Genomic DNA, 22,023 nt, shown 5'->3' with positions numbered 1-22,023 from the left:
AGAGTGTATGTGAAAGGTAATATCATACATGAGATGGTTAATGCTGGTTTACGGAATGAGATTATAAAGTTATTTATAAATTTCTCATATACTCCACTTTGAGTTGAGACCATTTTGATTGAAAATTTAAAAGTTTTTTAGTGGGTGTTTTGGTGCATCAGTGATGTGTTTTCAACAGTAATTAAAGGTACAAAAAATTCCAGTTTAAGAGTTCTCTAGAGTGTATGTGAAAGGTAATATCATACATGAGATGGTTGATGCTGGTTTACGGAAATCAGATTATAAAGTTATTTATAAATTTCACATTTACTCCAACTTGAGTTGTGACCATTTTGATTGAAAATTTTAAAAAAAAATTAGTGGTTGTTTCGGTGCATCAGGGATGTGTTTTCAACAGGAATTAAAGGTACGAAAAATTCCAACTATTGTTTCAGTTTAAGAGTTCTCTAGAGTGTATGTGAAAGGTGATTTGTGGTGTTCTTGGATCAAGAAAGTTTTTGAGTTTATTTATATTTAAGATTAAAATTTAGAAGACATGTTTAAAACTGTTTTGTAACATTCAAATCTGACGGTTCTCAAAGATAAATTGGCTTCCGATTGTCCACTACAACATCTTGTTTTTGCAAGGATAGGAGGAGAGAGGATGATATGCTAAAACACTAAGTTGAAACATCCATGACTTGAACACTATTAGGGTGCGTTTACTTACGGAAAAATGGATCGTTTTCCGGAAAATATTTCCAAGAAAAATGAGAATTTTGAAAACGCGTTTAGTTCGTCTATTTTTCTAAATTTTTCACGGAAAATTCTAAAATTACAAAGAAGTTGGAAATTTTTGGAAAACTGATAATCATTGTTTTCCGCATTTTTCTAATTCCAAAATTTTTCTAAAATATAAACACACACCCACTCCCACCCCATCCACATCTACCTACCCCCACCTTAACACCCTCCATCCCACCATACACACACACACACCCACACACACACACACATACCCACCCACACCCACACCCCCACAAACACACACACACACACCCATCCTCACCCCCACCCCCATAAACACACACCCACACACACACGCACAAACCCACACCCACACCCACAAACACAAACACACACATACACACACCTACCCCACCCCCACAAACACACACACACCCCTACAAACACACCCCCATCCCCACCCTCACAAACATACACACACACACACCCAGCCACCCAAGATCACTACCACAATCAACCACCACCACCACCACTACCCCATCACCAGCACCACCAATGCCGCCGCCGAGATCACCACCGCTGCCATAATTATCGCCGCCACCATCACCGCCTGTCATCCCTGCCATCGATCCGCTACTGTCGCCGCCCCCACCCACACCCTACCACCGCTACCATTTTCTAAAAATGAAAACCGATATAAAAACACACATCTAAACACGTTTTCTAATTTCCTAAAACTAAAACTGCAAAATGAATAAGTTTTAACTAAACGCATTTTTTAAATTTTCCAATGAAAACTGAAAATGGAAAACGAAAACTGAAAAGGGAAAACGAAAAATAGAAAATAAAAACTGTTTTTCCGTAACTAAACGCAACCTTAGTGCCTTGAATAGTCCAAAAATGAGAAGTGAAAACCATGCAAGAAATTCATTTTAACAACTATTTACATAAGTTGATTTTTTTAGAACGCAACACACAAATTCTAATATTACTCCTAAACTGTAAATTAATTTCACCTTATGATTGGTAAAGAAGTTGTTACGGGTAAACGATACTAAGGGTGAGGTAGGTTTTTAAGTTTAACCTAAAATTTACGAAATAGTACTACAACAGAAAAACAATAGAATAAACATGCTAATTAAGTTGCCAACCCTTAAACTCCCAAATTTTCATCATACTTCTGCCACTTCTTTCTTCAAGAATTCATACGCTTCAGTTACATCCTACATAGAAACAACAACAGTTAATTCTTAACGTGATTCCTTCCATTTTTCCAATTCCATGTTGTTTGTTTATTTGTTTGTTTGTTTTTTTAATACCATGATGGAATGGAATGATATGAAAAATGGCAAAATAACTCCATTTTTTATTTATTGCAAAATTAAGGCATTGTAAACAAGAATTCCTACCGAGGAATTAAGTTTGCATCAAACCAATTCCAATCTTTAAAAGGGCACAGCATAGTAGCAACACAAAGAGATTCAAGGGCAGCTGCAAATGCAAACAATTTAAGGAATCAATCAAAGCTATATATATATATATATATATATATATATATATATATATATATGTAGTAAGATTTGAATTGAATCAAGTGGCAAAAGGCTCACATTCTGCGTGGAACTATGTGGAATCACTAGTGAAGCCTGAAATACGCCAATGTATATGGCAGCTATGACAGCCATCGCCCCCAAACTCCTCACAAGACATAACATATCAACAAAATAGGTTTCCTCTCACTTACAGTATTAATAATGAACTAGAAAGGTAACGAACTTTTGCCTTTGTCCACATTTAGGTAACCATGTTTTTTTCGTTCACATTTGACCATTGAACTTGTTTAACCTGTTCAAACTAGGGTAATATGACCGGTAATTACGGTAATATTACTCTATTATGAACAGGTCAAACAAATATTATTGGTCAAATGTGTACGAAAAAACATGGTTACCTAAATACGGACAAAAACCAAAGTTTCTTACCCGTTTTGGTAATACTAGACAAGAACCGTCTTAGGGACTGTGTGCCCTGGGATCAGGCTCCGACAATCAATGAACAATTAGGTTAGGCTTGGTCTAACCCAGTTTAGTCCCGGCTAGTCATGGGCTAAGCTGTGTTGCTCGGTCTTTAAAACACATACAACCTAACCCCTTAAGCATATACAACCTAACCCCTAACTAGCTGGGCCTAAACCGGGTTGACCCATTACACAAGACCGGACAACCCAATTTCATTTCACATCAATGGATCTTATGACTACTTGCACTTAACATAAAGAACCAAATATTACCAAAATAGGTAAGGAACATTGGTTTTGTCCATATTTAGGTAACCATGTTTTTTTCGTACACATTTGACCAGTAAACTTGTTTGACCTGTTCATAATAGGGTAATGTTACCGCTAATTACCGGTCATATTACCCTATTTTGAACAGGTCAAACAAGTTCAATGGTCAAATGTGAACGAAAAAAACATGGTTACCTAAATGTGGACAAAGACCAAAGTTCGTTACCTTTCTAGGTCATTAACCCTAAGATAAATTAGAAACTTCAACCAAGATTTGGTTTTCTATATATTTTCAAACTCTCTATATGAACGAAACACAAAGTTCCCAAAAAAGTTAGGGTTTTTTGCAAACTGCAACAAGCATATGTATACTCCCATTGAGAGGGTTAAGTAAGTAAAAAATCAACCCATAGTAAGATAATCTAAAACAAAAGAATCAGTTTAGTAATGCCATCAGATGGGATATATACTTCAATTTACATAAACGGGGACTCAAACCCAAACATCATATGGGGATATATAATGCAACTATACTATTAATTAATCAACTCATATTGGGAGAAATAAATCTATCAATAACACAACTATTAATTATTCATCATCTCGATTACCTTGATATGCAGGCTAGACTGATGAGTTCACGATTAGGGGTTTTAACACCGATCGATGTTGACACTTCTTCTCTTTAAGTTGACGACGCCTTCATCTTCGCAGATCTAGAGAGCATTTAACGATTAGGGTTTTTAATGGAGTCTTGAATTGCCGACGCTTATAATCACAGAGGCATCTCCAAGTTAACACCATTCTTAGTATAACTCCGTCCAACACCACCATTCTTAGTAAAACTCTGTCCATCACTTTTGTTAATATTCCGTGCCAAACGCTGTTTTTGGTATAACTCCGTCCACCACTTCCGGTATAAATCCGTCTACCAGATCTTGATTTTTAACTTTTTGCGTTAACGTATGAACTATGAAACGTCTATCCTTATTCCTTCGTCTCTCCGTGAGCTTCACTGAACTTTCTGCAAAATCAAGGGCTGTGAACTTCTAATTTGGTCTCTATGTTTGTTAAAATTCGGTTTTCGTCCCTACACTTTTAATTGATATAAATAAATTGTATAGGCATGTTTCTTAGTTGTTTGGTCCCTCTTTTATAATTATATGGATTAGCCACTTATATAATTCATTAAACATACTTATTCATTTTTCAAATTTCAATTTATATAATATGTTATAATATATCTTTGTTTGTTAGTAAAATTTTAGACAAAATTACATAAATGGACCATATAGTTTTATTTTGTTACAAATTTTATATATGAAATTATTATTTTACTCCTAAGTTATGTTTATTAGGTCATATTATTATTATTATTATTATTATTATTATTATCTAAAATTTTATTAATAAATCCAACCCCTCCCCATCCCTGGCCCTAAAATCTTGTTAAAAGATTACTCATCGCCCCTTAACCTATCATTCATTCCCTTTCTTTCTCTAATGGTTATCATCAGTGTTGCATACCATTGGTGACCTCTACGAGAAGACCCTTTGTCACCCCTCTCAACTCCATCCATTCTTCCTAACACTGGCCCGTACTCTTCCCTTTCTAGTTTCAGTTTCCCATTCTTTCTTAAATCACGTATCGTCGGAAAAAACTCCCTTCACCACTATGATTATAAGTAAAGATCAAAAATGAATACCCAACTTCGTCTCTTCAGTGACAACCATCGCACCCCAGATTAAAACTAAAATTCAAGAATGGAAACCCAAAAGGTTCTGATCACTGATGTTATTCCCTTCTTCACTATCAATTTGATATGATTTGATTTTGATGCGAAGATAAACATCCAAATATGATGTGGTTGGATTTCAATTTTTCATCTTGGTTTTCAATTTTACAACATCAATTTTTAATTTCCCTTTAATGTGGTTTTTTATTTGTTTTCGATCTACATCAAAGACACCCGATCTTCTCAAAACTAAATCGAAGATTTCGACTCGCGATACGATCTCCAATCCGGCCACTGTTGCGATATGTATTTCGAGCTTAACGCCGTTTGGGAATAGCTTCATCTGGGTTAAGCCTGAGAATCACAGCAAAGAAAGAACCAACGTCAATCGTCGTTCGGGAGGTGGTACCAGAATGATGCTCCGACGATTTAGTCAGTAATTGGATGAGAGAATTAGGGTTTAGTTTCAGGTAGAGAATGAGGCGATCCTTTCTTCTAGAGAAGAAGGTTTCTTTTATATCTGTTTTGTGGGAGCATGTACCCTACATTACCTTTTGTCTTGTCTGGGCTGACAGGGCATGGAGGTGTCCTATTGGCAGATCGTGCACCACTAGCGCTTATCTGCTATTGGTGCAGAACTAGGAAGCGGTTAGTACTATTTGGCTTGCTGTAGACCGGAGTTTCTCGTTCTGAGTTGGACCTTACTGCTAGAGCGTCGGGGTCTAAGTGTGAGGCCACGAGGGTGAGGGCCCGAGCCTAGCACTTATGTTAGGTAGCGTCCGTTAGTTAGGTCGTCCTTTCGATAACCATCTCGTTATCTTTAACGTATTCCTAGAGGGATACGTTAACAAGTCCCCTAGGCTAGTAAATGTAAGCGTGAGCTTAGGGTAGATGAGTTGTTCTAGCTTAGATCAAGACACATGTTTGGCGGAGATGGATCTGACGTCCACTGATGTGACGGAGCCGTCTATGCAGACGGTTTCATCATTGTAATTGTTTGAATTTCCCGCCTAGCATTTAAAACTTCCCTTATCAGGGAAGGTTTCCTTTTCTTCGTTCGCTTGTTCTTCAAATGCCTCTTCTTTTTCTTTGCTTTTTTTCTCTTGTTCCTGAGCATGGGGAGCAATATCCTCGAAAGGGGGAAAACATATCTCGGCCGCCAGAAGGCATGGTCGGAGTCCCCATCCCTATCTTTGAGGCGGGTCTACAGCTGCCGACAACCAACTTTTTTGATGAGATCATGTGCCAATATAGCTTCTTTGTGGACGATCTAACTCCTAATGTCGTTGACAAAATAGTTTGTTTCGAGATGGTCTGTCGATCCTTGGGCGTGCTTCCTTAATTTTGGGCTTTCAAGTACTACTTATACTCCTCTACCCAGTACGGCGTTCATACGTTCTCTCAGCGGCGGGGCATCCATGTGTTCATCATTAATCAGAAGTCCCCAAGAAGAACTGGCAAGATAAATGATTATTGGTGAATCACAACTTGGTCGGGTTTGGCCATCCTCGAAGAACCACTTTCTTCAACCGAATACCTCAAATCTAGGGTGCTAGTGAGACTGTGGTGCAAACACTGAGGACCGTTTCCTTAAATGGGGAGGATTAGGAGGACTACATGATGTTCGCAGTCGGTATGAATGTCGCCTGGAGGGCAAGTGGGAAGATGCATCAATTCTTCATGGAGAAGGATGTTGAGTGTGCATCTCCTTCCCCCCTCCCCTCATTTTTTTGTGTATATATCTCGACAGGGTGAAGTCGGGGGCTTTTCGATCCCCTTATGTATGTGATTTGTTTTTGTTGCAGGTCGCGAGAGGATCGTTCCTTCCGAGATGGTCCTACGGGGTAGGTTCCAGGGAAATTGTCAGTATCGGGAAGTTCCCCTGGTGGAGATACTTTCTCTACCGGTCATCACTAATCTTGCCCTGGTGCTTATTGGCCCTTCCGTTGCCGTGGCACAAGGATCTGGTCCTCAAGTTGACCATGACTTGGTTGACGCCCCTGTTAAGGGGGTTTCTCACGACGATTCTTTGCCTCCTGGTCTGGAGGATGAGCCATTGAAGGAGGTGGCGACTAGAGGGAGTTGCCCGACTACCAATTTGCGGTTGGCATGGTTATACTCCCCACTTATTGAAGGCGTTGGTGTCAGCACTATTGGCAGGGCGTCTTCATAAGAAACGAAATGTGGACTTCCTGTTGAGCGATTCAGACCTAGTTGTGGATATTCCCAATGATGACGCTCTGAAACTGTCATAGGGAACTGCCTCGCAAACCCATGAAAGAGACGGAGGATGCTACCAACCCCGGGGAAGGTGTCTCCGAGCAAGATTCAGAGCGTGGTTCTCAAATTGCTCCGAATTTTGCCTCGCCTTCAGCGAAGGATAGTACTGTTGCAGGTTCTATTTCTCTGCCTTTGGCGGCCCTTGGCATCTACATCCCGAAGTGGGAGCTCACTCGAGAGTCCCTTCTTACGTAACATCATGTTGCGTATGAGTAGGGTCGTCATGCATTCCCTCCTGCTACCATTGAATCCTTGGAGCTACTCTCCAACTCTCATCCCAGAGTGGCCGCCACTCGGTGCGTCCGACAGGTTAATTTAGATTTAGCAGATCTTACCTCTATTAGGGCCGAGCGGAACGAGTTAAGGACAAAATTTTTGAGGCTGGAGGAGGAGAAGCACAAATCTGAGGAGCGTTATGACCTCTTGGTCGGGAAGAAGGCATCCATGGAGGAGTGGAAAGTTTTGACGGGTCGATGGAGCGCTTTTCCCATCGGATTGAAGCCATGGTGGAGGAGAAGAAGGTGTTTGAGGGCCGAGTGGAGGAACAACATGGGCAGCTGGAGGCGGAAGAGCTAAGGAGGAAGGCTGTGGAGGATGACGTGATGTGGATGCTCCAGAAGGGTGTTGTCCAGGTGGTGTACAAGGTGGTCGAGTGCGTTGAGTTCTCCGGGTCATACACCATTGTTGGGCAAAGAGGGATAATTCCAAGCTCTTTGGGTCATAGACCATTGTTTCGAGATTGGGGATTTGTCTAGTTTACTTTGTTAAGGTATCCTTTTTAGCTAAAGTTTACCGATTACCCCTTTTAGGACTTTGTTCTATGTCCTGGGCCTTGGAGGGTCGCACTCCGGCCTTAATCATCTAAGTCAAGTCGAGATCATCACCTCGAGGCATTTAGGACCTGGGTATTAATTCTTTCTAGGGAAATGTTATGAGCCTTTGAAGCCTCTATGCATGTCATGGTCGGAAGTTATGGCTTTTTGGGCCTAACTGACATGTTTTAGGGAAAGGTTATGAGCCTTTGAAGCTTATGGTTGCATTCTCACAACAGTTTCGCTTAAATGATGTGGACGATCAGTCCTTGTTACCATTTGGTAAATGTGTATAACCTCTTATTTAAATGGTACCAAGCTTGGATAGTAAAAAATGTTATGACAATTTTTTTATAGTCAATTTTCGTTACTTCATTGGGTCATAGACCATTGTTTCTACATTGGGGCTTTTTGTCTAGTTTACTTTGTTAAGGTATCCTTTTAGCTAAAGTTTGTTGATTACCCCTTTTGGGACTTTGTTCTATGTCATGGGCCTTGGAGGGTTGCACTCCGGCCTTAATCATCTAAGTCAAGTCGAGATCATCACCTCGAGGCATTTAGGACTTAGGTATTAATTCTTTCAAGCGAAATGTTATGAGCCTTTGAAGCCTTTATTCATGTCATTGTCGGAAGTTATGGCTCTTTGGGCCTAACTGACATGTTTTAGGGAAAGGTTATGAGCCTTTGAAGCTTATGGCTGCATTCTCACAACAGTTTCGCTTAAATGATGTGGACGATCAGTCCTTGTTACCATTTGGTAAATGTGTATAACCTCTTATGTAAATGGTACCAAGCTTGGATAGTAAAAAACATTATGAAAGTTTTTTTTATAGTCAATTTCCGTTACTTCAAAGATAATGTTTCAGAAACATCTACATTTTTTGGTGAGTAAAGAAAGAGAGATGACTACATCATATCACAAACCAATGCCTAGCTCTTGGTATGGCTTGCTTGGGTGTGATTATCCGTTCGGAGTTTGATCACATTACCCTTGCCATAGATGTGTCATATCTGGACCTTTCTCATCGCTCTAGGGGTGGTGGTGCAAACTACACGCACTCCAGGTCCAGGGAGTGACTCCTCCGTCCTGAGCTCTTGCGGCGTAAACTCCATCTTTGTTTGCATTTGTGGTCCTGCTTGCGCATACCCTGGTGGCATTTAGCTTGCTCTAGGGTTGTGCATGGGTAGACCCGTTATTTTCTGATGCCCAGTCTCCTGCTTTGGAGCTTTCCACTCGCATATGCCAGGTGTGGTGATTTTTGGAGTTTGCCATGTGGGCGGCTTGGCGGATTCTAGCGGTCTCGTGCTTCTTATTGAGTATGTTCATTTTTGGATGTTGCATCGTCTTGTTGCTGTTTGCACCAAAGTTTGGCACTCATAACGGCCTGTTTGCAATCCTAAGTGGTGATATTGGTTTTATGCCTCGTGTCGGATTAAAGGGAACTTCTCTGACATTAGGTATTGGGCCAGGTGATGTAGCTGAGATGTTGTTAGCGGTTCTCCGATCCAGGCTTTTTCCGATCCTGAAGGATGCTCGGCTCTTTTCCGCTTAATGAAACAGTCGGTGGTGACTAGGGAGAACTTGGATCCTCCCGGGGTGACGGGGGTGACCTTATAGCATCTATGCCATGTTAACTGGGTGTCCGATGGATGTTGGTCAGAGTGGTGGCATGTTGGTTTCAAGAAGGTATGAAAACATGGTATCCTGGGCATTCCTCAACAGCATTTTCCGAGATCTCGATCGCATCTCTGTACGCGTTTGGCCGGCATGCTCATGGGTGAGGCGTTCATCTAGAGACGATTCTTAGGCCTCCTCGTACTCTGGTTTCACTTTACTGATTCCTTTTATAAGGGCAAGTGTCTTTCTTTTCCTTGTGGGCTTTCCTTATTACGAATTGCGCAACCTTGGTGTTGTCCTTCTTGTCATCTGGGAGATCGCTTGGAAGAGACTCGCGCGAGAAGTGATCCAGCGAACATCTTAGCCGAGTGGAGATTTTCATGGCATTGGTGATCTTTTTTTTATGATGTCTCTTCCCCAGATGGCTTCAGTCAGTACCTTCTTGATTTGGTGGTCGAAGGATGCTGAGGGCAACCTCTTCGGAGCCTAAAGATATGGGGATAAAATAGCTAGATCTAGACATATAAAGCCTAAAGATTAGATCTTTAGGACTTATAAGAGTCCATAAACGTGCTCAAGGTATATGGGGAGATTTTCACACTGAAACCAAGGTCAATATGTCTTCTTTCTTCTTCAAAATACCACCAAAACACATAAGAGCTCAAAGATTAGCAATGAAGATTATGGTTTCCTCTTAGAGGTTGAAGGAGGGTGAATGAGGTTGGAGGTGGAAAACCCTAGCCATCACATTCCATTAAATTGGGGCTCAAACCCTGGATTAGGGTTTTTCATTAAATAACGGCCACACCGTGGTGATATATGCGACGTTGTGGTGCCAACTTAAAGGCCACGAAAACTCTGGCCTTAGCCACGCCGTGGGATTCCATCACCACGCCGTGGCCACCATAAATTCAACTTCAATTTATTAAAATTACTTAAAATGAACATACCAGAAACTTGGTGTTACATAGATCTTCGAGGAGTATGAGAGACGGTTAAGGGGTTTTGATGGAGATGGAGCCTGGAGGCGGAGGTGATTGAAATTTACACATTTAATGTATAAAATATTGAATGTAAAAATGCAGTATGTATTAGTTTACCATATGTTAAAGGTAAATTTTAAAATTGTTAACGGGATACGCAATAAATTTAATTTATAAGAACTATCTGAATAAAAAAAAGCTAGGGGACAAAGCATGCAATTTACCCCAAATTATAGGAATGATTTATGTAATTTACGCTAATAATAGTCAAAACATATTAATAAGTTATAAACTATTTGATTTTTAATGTATAAATATGTTTATATAATAAAACTTAATGTATAGACCAAGGTTATTAAAATCATGATCATAATCATAAAATCGTACTATCGTACAAACTTACCTAGATAAATAGATTACAATCATATTTGGATTTTTTTTATATAATATCGGGATAGGATGACAAGATCAAATCATAAGATCATAAGATCTTACGATCATTACTATTTGTTATTTTTAAAAAATCAAATATTTTGTTTTATATGAACTAACTGAATCAAATATGAACCCTAGAAATCCTTCTTTGAATTGTTTGTTGTTACATGATATATTGGAGATGTATATTTCATGTTTTAACTTATTTATTGTTAAATGATTGGTTAACTTCTTGATGTAAATACATTTTTTTATGTTTAAATTGTTTTTACAGGATCTTATGATCCTGATTCGATCTTACAATCCTAATTCAATCTTACGATCACGATCTTGCAAAATGAAAAACGATCTTATATAAGATTTCGATCTTGACAACCTTTGTATAGACATATTAAATATTATATTATAAAATAAAATATTAACTACTTTTTAGAAATGCATGGACTATTATAGGGCTGTTAATTGGGTCAACCTAATCAGATTTCAGATTAAACGGAACAGGTTTGTCGGTTTTTATAAAGAAAATTGACCCTAAATCCAACCATATTAAGATAAGGGTTAGTTGGGTTAAAACATGAAATAAATTAATGTTTTGCCATTTTAGTAAGGGTTATTGACATAAAAGCCTTCATATTTACGTGAAATGTATGGTTATGTCTTAAGTCCGTTTTTATGTCATTAATGTCTCATATTTGTTTTTCTTTTTTTTCATTTTAACCTAATATCAGTTTTGACACCCTCTTAGCCGGTCATCATTATCATAAAAGCCCTCTTATTTATACATCACCATCACCCTCATCTACCACCAACAACATTGTCTATTATCACTAGCCACTGCCATCACCACCACCACCAATAAAGAAACCATCATTTTCAACATCTCAACACCACCCTTATTCCTACATACCAGCCACCATCTTCACCACAAAACACTGGTAGCCCCCATCAACACCATCTCTGACCCACCTTATGTATTCTTCATCTCCGACCCACCATCATCCACATGTTGTTCTTTCTCTTGGCAACCTACAACTAGCCATCATCACAAGAAATCGACACAAACACATACAAACCACCACCACCAGGAAATCGACACAACACATACATACCTGCAAAAATCGACACACACACAAACGCCATCTGTGAAAAAACCCCATCTGGACTGAACATCATCCCTTTTCATATTTTCTTAACCATCATTAACCCATTGAAGCATCCATTGCTATCACCTTACTCCACCATTATTTTTTAGAAGCCAACCCTAATGTGATCGATTAAGAGAAAGGAAAGGGATTGATACTTCAACTTTGAAGTCAATTTTTTCTTAAAATCAAAAGAAACACACAAACCACCATCACCACCGGGAAATCAACACACAACACATTTTATTTCATACATGCGTGAGGGAGAAAGAAACACAGACATCCACTCAAAATATCATCATATCTCGGATCTCCAAACCCCAAAATGTTGGAGTTCTTCCGATGGAGGCGACTAGGGTTTCATCCGAGGGGATGGTGGTGAAGGCAAAGAGGGTGTTGGAAATGGTGTTGAAGACAACTATAACGCTTGTGTTCCATGTATTTTTATCTTCGGCTCAATTTATTAAAAAGTTTGCAAAATCGGCACCTACCCTAGGTGTACGTGATAGGTACGTCGGGCGTAGGTCATTAAAGGTGATCGCGGGTTTCCTCGAGTACATTGGGCGTACGTGCTTGGTACGCTAGGCGTACTCATGTAGGTGTCAAACCCTAATGTTTAGGGTTTGGACCCTATTTAAACACCTTAAGACCCTCAAGTCCTCTTTCATCACCAACCTCCATTGCCCCAAAGCATCATTTCGAAACCCTAGCCACCTTGTGAGGTCCTTGAGCTCTTAGAGTGATTCTTGTGTGTTTTGGTTCATTTTGAAGAAAAAGGAATTCATTGAAGAGGTTTTGGGAAGCTTGGAGCTTGTAGATCCAGACTTGGTTTTCCATTTTGCATCTTCTGGAAGTATACAACTTCAAACCTTATGGCTCTGTAGTGTAGATCTAGTTTTGGGGTATGTTTGGGCATGTTTTGGTCTCATGGCTTGGATCTTGTGAGTAGAAGTTACTCTAAAACATTTAAGCATCATTTCTAGTCATTTCTAAGGTCTTTAAGTCATAAAAATCAAATATCGTTTGGTATATTTCTTCTATGCATGAGTTATTGGTCATTTGGTGAAGTTATGGGCCTATGGATTAGTTTTGGGTCCCATTGAGCCATGCAAAAGCTTAAAGTTGTCAACTTTATCAATTAAGACCTTCCCAAGATAAAAATATATGAGTTGGACATTTGGTCTTAAAGCATTAAGGGCTTAAAGTTGAGTTTTAGGCAGCAGTGGAGTACGTTGGGCGTACCTCCCAGGTACGCAAGAAGTAACGGGATTGGCCCAAATTCCCCTTCTGCCGAAGCCCAGTACGTTGGGTGTAATGGGGTGGTACACATGGCGTACTTACCAGAAGGTCATTTGGGTCATTTTTGGGCCTTGGGTCATTATGGGTTTGGGCCACGGTTAGTTGGGTCTGGTAGGGGAAGGGGAAAATGGTCATTTACCCTTATCATAAGGGTAAATATATTATGGACTATTTATTATGGGTTATTACCCTGGTTATTAATTAGGGTTAATTTTGGATATGTTCAGAGTGAGGAGTCGTGGTAGCAGCAGCCCGAGAGTGTGATTTGTTTATCATTTGATTGAGGTGAGTCTCCTCACTGTACTTGTGAGTCGAAAGCATCAATGTCGGCCCACTGGATTATGTTGTAGGATAGTAGTGGTCTTCGTGATACTTACTGATATGTTTGTATGTGTTTGTTGTCTTTATGCCTCTTGCTAGTATGACTATATGCTTAGCTGTAGGGGGTGAAATATACCTGTACCGGTTGAAAGATATCGAATGAGTCGAAAGGGACTGAGAGAGTCGGAAGGGACTCAGGGTTGAAATAGACTCGTTACATGTTTAGTATGATATGTATGTATGATGTATGGTATGTTGTATATTGGGAGAATCACTAAGCTTTATGTTTACGGTTGATGTTTAAATATTTTTCAGGTAATTCCGGTTCAAAAGGGAAGAGTCTGGCATGATCGCACCGCACATTTTATGTTGTTGGGATTGTGTTCTGATAACTGTTTTTCTACTATGACATACTTGATGGTTTTTGAAATATATAGTTGGTGATTTGGTTGATTTTAAACAAAACTTTTACTTAGTGATTTTGGGATGTTACGACAACGTTGACGGTGGTTGATTTTAAATAACACTTGTTCACAACCTGATAAAAAACTCAAAATGACAAAACTTCCCTAATTAAGGCATTAATAAACACAAATTTAGACTTGGTATATAACCACACATGAACCATATAAATATTAAGACTTTTATAGCAATAACCCTTTTAGTAAATAACTTACATATAAAGAAACTTAAAATATAAAATGCTGAAAAAATACAATTTCTGATCACGTTTACACACAACACCTAACTAGGAAAAAAAACACACACCAAAGAAAAAAAACATACACGCCACGTATTGTACATATATATTTTCATTGAATAAATGTTATACCTTTTCTTACTTGAAGTAATATATTTTAGTGCCAGGGCAAATAAAATATAGTTGGTGTACAATCACTAATCATATATATATATATATATATATATATATATATATATACAGTAAAAGTAATAATATCAAATTGAGTTGATGTAAAAAGGTATAGCTTAAGAGGGTTGACGAGGGAAGATTGTGTTACTGTTTGTGAATTGCAACGCTGAATTTAAAAAAAAAAAAATAAATAAATAAAAAGGTTTTCTGATATGCTTGAAGGATTACGTGAAAGATACATGAAGAAGGGTATGGCTTAAGGGTGTTGTACAGTACAAACTGATATTGAATACACATGGGCTTAAACGGGTTATTCACCAAATAAAAGGTATAAAATCTACCAGAAACCCGACTGTATATATGTTTCGGGTTAACCCAAATGACATTTTTAACCCTATTAAATTCATTTAAACCTATAAAGCAAGTCATTAATAAAATAAATAATACAAAAAAATCAAGAACCTAAAGTGTACAAAAAAATATTTTGATGACTACTGAAGACTTGAGTAAACCACCAGATGAAGTTACATGAAGCACAGAAGATCTTTAGTTAACCATTGGTCCATCAAAAATCAGAAATAAAGAAAGTGTATAAAATAAATGACATCCCTTTTATGTCAATCAGATCCCACATCTACCCCTTTGTGCTTCAAGAATTCCTTGGCCTCAATTACATCCTACAGAAATGCAAATTTACAATTTAACCCATTTTTATCTATGTAATTTTCAATGACACATATCTTTTCTGCAACTTTAAAAGGTAAAATACCTGCTGTAACAAGAGTGCCTCCTGAGGACAAGTTGGAAATTGCATCAAACCAACCCCAACCATTAACAGACCATAGCATCCTAGTGACACGATCAGATACAGAGGCAGCTGTTTAACAAATAAATCAAAAAAAAAAAAGTTAATCAAAGATATGATGATTCCTACATTAACATTTAAAATGAATCAAGAACTAGATGAAGAGGAAGAAGAAGAGGCTCACCAACCACGTATAACTCTGTGGAATCATTGCAGTCTGCAATAAGCTAATCCATATAGCAGTTATGGCCACTAACAACGGCATAATCTTCACAATATGTTTCATTTTATATGCACAGAATTCGTCTCTTCACACTTACAAAATGTAGTCTGTAACAAAACAACATTATATTATACAGAAGCTTTGATTCCAAGAAAAAAAAAAGTCGTATAATTGAATGAACAGACGTGTTTCTGATTATCTGATTTGGCTTCTTGAAAGGAGATAGTCACTTTGGAATTACAAATGCAAACACACCTGAAACGATAATGCAATCATCCAATTCCAAATGACTAGAAAATCCAAATGAATATCGATTCATGCTATAGATTCAAGCATATCCCAATCAATATTACGAAAACACAAAGTTGTAAATTTTAGGGTTTTTGCAATCTGGGGGGAATTGAAAATAGAAGAGGTTGGATATAAAATCAATTCCATGTGCAATAACTTTAAACAAAAAACAAATGAATCAGTTAGGTAACGCCATCAGATGGGATATACAGTTATTCTCAAATGTCCGTTTTACGATAAACAAACGGGACTCAAAGCCCTTGCGCAATTTCCCAAACATCATATGGCAATTCAAACTTTATGCATACATATATACAGTGAAAAGAGATCCACCAATGTTCAAATCATCGAGAAATTTATGTGGAAAGATAAATCTACAAATAACACAACCTAATCAAATACTGAACTCACACGATCATCTCGATTACCTTGATATCGCTAAACTGAGATGACGATTAAGATTTCTAAGACGGATCGATGTCGACGCCAATTTATTATTTGTTCTTTTGAACTTTACGTCTCCATCTTCGAAGATCAGGAAAGGGTTTGGTTACGTTAGATTTGGCAGACCGCTCTTGTGAGTCTTGAATTGCCGGCGCTTCTGATCACAACTTAGGGTTTCTGGTGTTTATAAGGAAGTGCTTCTCTGACTCTCCACATTTAGACCCTCTGCTTTTAAAATTAATGTTTTTGACACTAGGAAAAACCATAAAAAAAAAACCTTATGTATTATGTATGAATAGTTAAAAAAACATTTATATTATTTTTTTTTTTTTACAAATTAACCATTATTATTTTTGACCTTTATTGTTTTAATGCACTTAACCCATCATCCTTAAAGAACCGGTAACATAAATGACGTGCATCTCATTCTGTTGCTTCAAAAATAGTGATCTCGTTCCTCTTCTTTTTTGAAGTTTGTGTTGCAAAAATGGGGGATCGATCATATGAAATTCTTATAAGATTGATGTTGTCTCTTTAATTTTTACTCAGATACTTCAACTTTTTTCCGGATCCTTCAAAAGATTGTAAATATTTTGTATAGGTGGACGAGAATTTGGGTCTTCAATGGTATAAGAGTAAAGTACATGAGTTGCATTGGGAGAATATGGATTTGTTCAAGTATAATATGATCTTGTCCAAGAAGAATATGGAACTGGAGAAGGAGAAATGGTCTGCAAAAGAAATTAATGAAGCTTGATGTGATTGACAAAAAAGAGACTGATATATTCATGGTTAGGGTGATGTTATTTGGTATTGTTATGGTTTGCATCTTCGTTTGGTTTGTAATTATGTAATCTGGCAATAGGTTAATGTAAAATCGCTAATTATGTAATAGGGAAAGTTAGGTGTATTAAAGAATTAGAAATTAGAATGTGCTTTTCTTATATTTGAAGGAACGTTCAAGACCCTACACATTCTAACTGTTATAAATTGGTTGAGAAAGGTTTTACTGTCATATTTGTTTTATGAAGATAATGTGGTTTTGTGAGTATATAGATTGTTTCAGGTTCCTTTGTTATGGTTGTAATGTCATATTATATCGGGTTATAAAAACAGTTGGACAGTTTTACCCTTTTTCTCACAAATGAACTGATGCATCAAGTAAAGGTCTTGAAAGATGAATTATTGCTACAGATACACAAATACATCAGAAGTTATTTTTTTTTCTTTTTTTGTATGTGAAGGTCTGATGCGCTAGAGGTCTAATGTAAAAGCGATATTTTTGTAAATACAAGTCTAGAAAAAAAAGATTTGATTTTTGTCGGTAGAGGTTTGATTGTCTGATGCAAGCGTCATTTTTAAGGGTATAATTGTCATTAAGAGGATTTAACATAGTATGGAATGGAATCAAGATTAAAATGGAATCAATAATAGAATGTAATTAAATATATTGTAATGGAATAAATCAATAATGGAATCAAGAATATAATGGAATTAAGAATAGAATCAATAATGGAATGGAATAAAAAAAATCAGTTGGACGGTTTGATGGTTTAATGCAAAAGTCATTTTTAAAGGGTATAATTGTCACTTACTGCATGTGCACTGTAAAAACAAAGAGGAATAATAGTTTAATAACGATTATATAAACAAGTCAATTAGTCAATAGGACTAAGTCATTAGAATTGGTCATGTTAGTCTTGGTATTCAGGATGTGTGCTTTCACGTACCTGTGTATGTGGGTTTAGTTTAGTTGTAGCTTCACACACACACTCTCTCTCTCTCTCTCTCTCTCTCTCTATATATATATATATATATATATATATATATATATATATATATATATATATATATATATATATATATATATATATACTTGTATAATTCATCACTTTAACATATGAAATTCACTCTCAAATTCTCTTAAGTTCTATATGGTATCAGATCTTTGGTAGCTCATCAAAATGATCCCCTTTCTAATTGTTCTTCCTGCGACAACCACCATCTCGCTCAACACCACAAATCAACAATTACTTGCTTCTGTTACCATGGCTTCCATAAATCTGAACTTCCAGATTCCTTCACTCAGCATCAAGTTAAATCGTCAAAACTACCCCCTGTAGCGTACCACCATCATCTCTGCCCTGGAGTGATTTAACCTAGACTCCTTCATTCGTGATCCCTAACCTCCACTTGCAACTCTTCCTGCTACCGAACTTGAAAGTACAGAGGCCGCACCCGCCCCCACTCCAAATCCGAAATTTGCCACCTGGAAGAAACGAGACAGATTTGTCCTTCTCTAGCTCAAATCAACCCTATATGAGCGATGTCTTGCATCTGTTGCTCGCTCCCCATCCTCTTATCAAGCCTGGAAAACCCTAAAACGCACGTTTCAAGCTCAAACTCGTGCCCAACTCATGACAATGCGAGATCAACTGCAAACCCTATCCAAAGGATCCTTATCCATTATTGATTACCTTGAATGCAATCGCCAGATTGTTGATTCCTTGACCGAAAATCTCACACTTGTCTTTGATGAAGAAATAATTGGGGACATTCTCCATGGCTTGGATTCTTCCTATGGCTCTTTTACCTCTGACTTTTTAATGCAGTCTGATATCAGCAACATTGATAATCTCATTGGCCTACTCCTTCAGGTGGAAGCAAGTCTTGAACATGATCTTACCAAACAAGTTGTTACCCAATTTGCCTCCACCCCACATCCCTCAACCACACCATCATTCCCTACTGCTCATCATGTCTCACGCACCAACAATCATAACTCTCACCATTCTATAACTCACTCAGGACACTCATCCAACTACCGAGACATTGATTTTCGTCGTCGCCGACCCCATTGCCAACTCTGCAACAAGCCTTGTCACGAGGCAATCAATTGTTGGCAAAGAGCCAACCAAATTGACTACCCATCCACAAAGCACAATCCTCGTTAGCAGCAACACCAAGCCCACCTCACTATTGGACCCAGTCCATCCACAGTTCTGGACCCTGCTTGGTATTTTAATACAGGTGCAACAGATCACGTCGCACCTGATTTGAGCAAGTTGCAAACTACCGAACCCTATGTTGGAGACGACAAACTCCAAGTTGCAAATGGTACAAACCTCCTTATTACTCATTATGGCTCATCTTCTCTATTATCATTGCATTTATCAAAAGTTCTTGTTGTCCCTCATTTAACTAAAAACCTACTCAGCGTTTCTCAACTTATATGAGACAACAATGTATACATGGATCACGCCTTGGTGCTTGGGATGACCCTCCGATCTCATAAAACCCAATATTATCCTCATGGATCCACTCGTACACCTGGGGTGTACATTTGCGGGTGAGGCAAGGTTTCTTTTATGGATTCAAGGAGGATGGTGGTGAGGCTGCCCTCTTGTGGGATGGGATGGGAATGGATTTTCTGGGGGGTGGTAGTGATAATCCTGCGTCCCAGAGCATGAATACTGAGAGAGGATGGAGGAAGTGGGGCAACAATCTTTGGGGATGACTCCGACTCAGTAGGGCCCTCCTCCTGAGTCTCCTTACGATCTTGGTGGGAAGACGAATCTGGGTAGGGCGAACTGTCTGCAGGTACTCCACCGATCTCATCGCCAAGCTGCTCCTCCTTATTGGGTTCTTCTTCATCTTCAAATGGATCCTTGTCAGTTGATATTAGGGTAGGCGGTAGGGGCATCGTCGAATCGTAATCGCTCTCAGTCTCGGGCGTATGTGGCACCACTTGGTCTTCTTCCGGATAAGGATGTGACACCCAGTCCCACATATTCTCCATATCGCTTCGATTTCATGCATGAGACATCAAACAATTAGATGTTTATGAGAAATAATATATCATGATGGGTTTTATAGATAACAATAATTATGTGCTTGTGGAATTTCACTTAACATTTAAGGGCACATGCAACCTAAAGGATCTATGTCTTTAACACTTTGAATGCAACATGCCATATACAACAAAATAACTAGAACTCTAATGACTTTGTAGTATAATCAAATTACAAGAATTAAGATTACATACATTTTGATTTGTTATAGTAAACAAATCAATGAAATCCTTCATAAACAAACTCCAGAAAGCAAGCACCAGAAATCTCGTGCCTCTGATGGTTCACACTCAAACCCTAGCAAATTGGAGGCTTAAGATGAGAGAGCAGAGGGAAGTAAATTTTCGGATTTCTCTCTTAGAATGAGGTGAAAAACGAAAATCAAACCCAATGGGGTTCATATAGGGGATAGGGAGGCTGAATATAAGGCAAGTTTCTTTTAGATAACCCTAATCCTTTTGCTTTCCCCCTAAGGCATCCAAGCTTCCCTAGAGCCCAATAAAAGCTCTAGAAAACTTCTATAAACTGCCCCCTCTATGGGTGGTTCTAGAATTGGTCAATGTTCAACTTTTAAACATTGTCACCTTCAGTCCTTCCACTTTTAATTGATCCAATTAATCCCAAAATTAATTCCAATTAATTTCTGATTCATTATATACATATATTAAAACCTAACACGCCTGTAAACAGTGAGCTTCAAGAGTCTCCGACTTTCACCACGTTACTTTGTACATATTCGCTTTTTCGTCCTTCTATTTTTTCACCATCTTAGTTTCCCAATCTAAGATCCCACCGCAATTGCTTTTCAAAATTTTTGGACTCCTTTCTTTCTTCATTCCCAACATTGGTTTTAGTTTTCCGACGACTTTTCATCCAATAATTTAGGATTTTGATTTCTGTCGCCAACAACCGTATGCGAACTATTGCCGCTACCGATTGTCTGCCAACAATTTTTAATTAAACAATATTATTTCCAATTAATATATTATTCTCATAATATATTAATAAATAATTTATTATTATTTTTAATTGATTTATTAATCATATAATAAATTAATAAATTAGTCTCTCTCCTCTCTCTCTCTCTCTCTCCAAAAAGCATTTTAGTCAATTATTAGGTTTGAGGGCAACCAAAAAATACTTTGTTATTAATTCAAGTATATATCAATTTAGTTATATGCTTAAACACCTAATCCAACAAATAATACATATAATTTCCTATATATATATATATATATATATATATATATATATATATATATATATATATATATAGAGAGAGAGAGAGAGAGAGAGAGAGAGAGAGACTAGATGGTATTGTATCTTAGGTAACTTTAGATGCTTATGAGAAATAATATATAATACATACAATTTCCTATTATAATATATATATATATATATATATATATATATATATATATATAGTATCGTATCTTAGGTATCTTTCTATATGACAGGTATGTCGCATACATGTCTCTATTCCGGATATCCTGAAGGTGTACCACCCTCTTGCACTAGATCTTGATCTAAGGCTCTAGTCTTCAGGGAGTCGATCTATGCTACTGATCCGAAAATCCTACAATCGTAGGCCTCGTCCTAATAAACTATTGATCCATAAATCCTTAAGTGTTTAGATTGTTAACTACGGAATCCTGGTTTAGGCGTGCATCAGTCGAACCATAATAAAACTTAGTTGCACATTCTAGGTCTAGTTGTGGTACGACTGCAGTACTAGACTAACCCTAAGATTCGTTTTTTACCTAAAATCTTAAGTTGTGATTTGAATGGATAGTTTTTACGACACATGAGTATATTTATAAGAGTTTATATAACTCTTTAACTGATTTGTGTTTGATTAGGGTATTTTATTAATTTTATGTTTGTGTACTCAATACCACT

At 37.8% G+C, this 22,023-nt stretch overlaps 1 protein-coding gene and 1 long non-coding RNA gene across 3 annotated transcripts; both read right to left on the bottom strand.

Moving 5' to 3' along the window:
* Positions 1–1,629: 1,629 nt before the first annotated feature.
* Positions 1,630–4,062, bottom strand: LOC145114148 (uncharacterized). Its single transcript, XR_013710943.1, has 3 exons — positions 2,337–4,062; positions 2,136–2,217; positions 1,630–1,949 (listed from the first exon to the last, which is right to left on the bottom strand). It is a non-coding gene; the product is annotated as an uncharacterized LOC145114148 (long non-coding RNA).
* A 10,733-nt stretch (positions 4,063–14,795) lies between these two features.
* On the bottom strand, positions 14,796–16,456 carry DPMS3 (dolichol-phosphate mannosyltransferase-like protein). 2 transcript variants are annotated; one of them, XM_079050151.1, is made up of 5 exons: positions 16,258–16,456; positions 15,724–15,793; positions 15,500–15,645; positions 15,280–15,387; positions 14,796–15,187 (listed from the first exon to the last, which is right to left on the bottom strand). In XM_079050151.1, the coding sequence occupies exons 3-5, from the start codon at positions 15,599–15,601 to the stop codon at positions 15,128–15,130; spliced, it is 270 nt and encodes an 89-aa protein (XP_078906277.1). In that variant the 5' UTR covers positions 15,602–15,645; positions 15,724–15,793; positions 16,258–16,456; the 3' UTR covers positions 14,796–15,127. The 2 variants fall into 2 exon arrangements, with proteins under 2 accessions (XP_078906277.1, XP_078906276.1); XM_079050150.1 differs by lacking the exon at positions 15,724–15,793 and having other exon boundaries at positions 16,258–16,455.
* Positions 16,457–22,023: the final 5,567 nt, after the last annotated feature.

The sequence above is a fragment of the Lactuca virosa genome, chromosome 5, assembly GCF_052849685.1.
Source record: "Lactuca virosa cultivar CGN04683 chromosome 5, Lactuca_virosa_CGN04683_v6, whole genome shotgun sequence".
Taxonomy (NCBI): Eukaryota; Viridiplantae; Streptophyta; class Magnoliopsida; order Asterales; family Asteraceae; genus Lactuca; species Lactuca virosa.
The sequence above is the reverse complement of the archived record's forward strand: the minus strand, read 5'-3'. Positions and strand labels throughout refer to the sequence as shown.

Excerpts from the sequence above, each read along its gene's own strand:
- DPMS3 (XM_079050151.1), bottom strand. The coding sequence starts at position 15,601 with ATGAAACATATTGTGAAGATTATGCCGTTGTTAGTGGCCATAACTGCT. Across the intron at positions 15,388-15,499 it reads CACAGAGTTATACGTGGTTG|CTGCCTCTGTATCTGATCGT; the intron begins GTGAGCCTCTTC and ends TTTGTTAAACAG. Across the intron at positions 15,188-15,279 it reads AGGCACTCTTGTTACAGCAG|GATGTAATTGAGGCCAAGGA; the intron begins GTATTTTACCTT and ends GCATTTCTGTAG.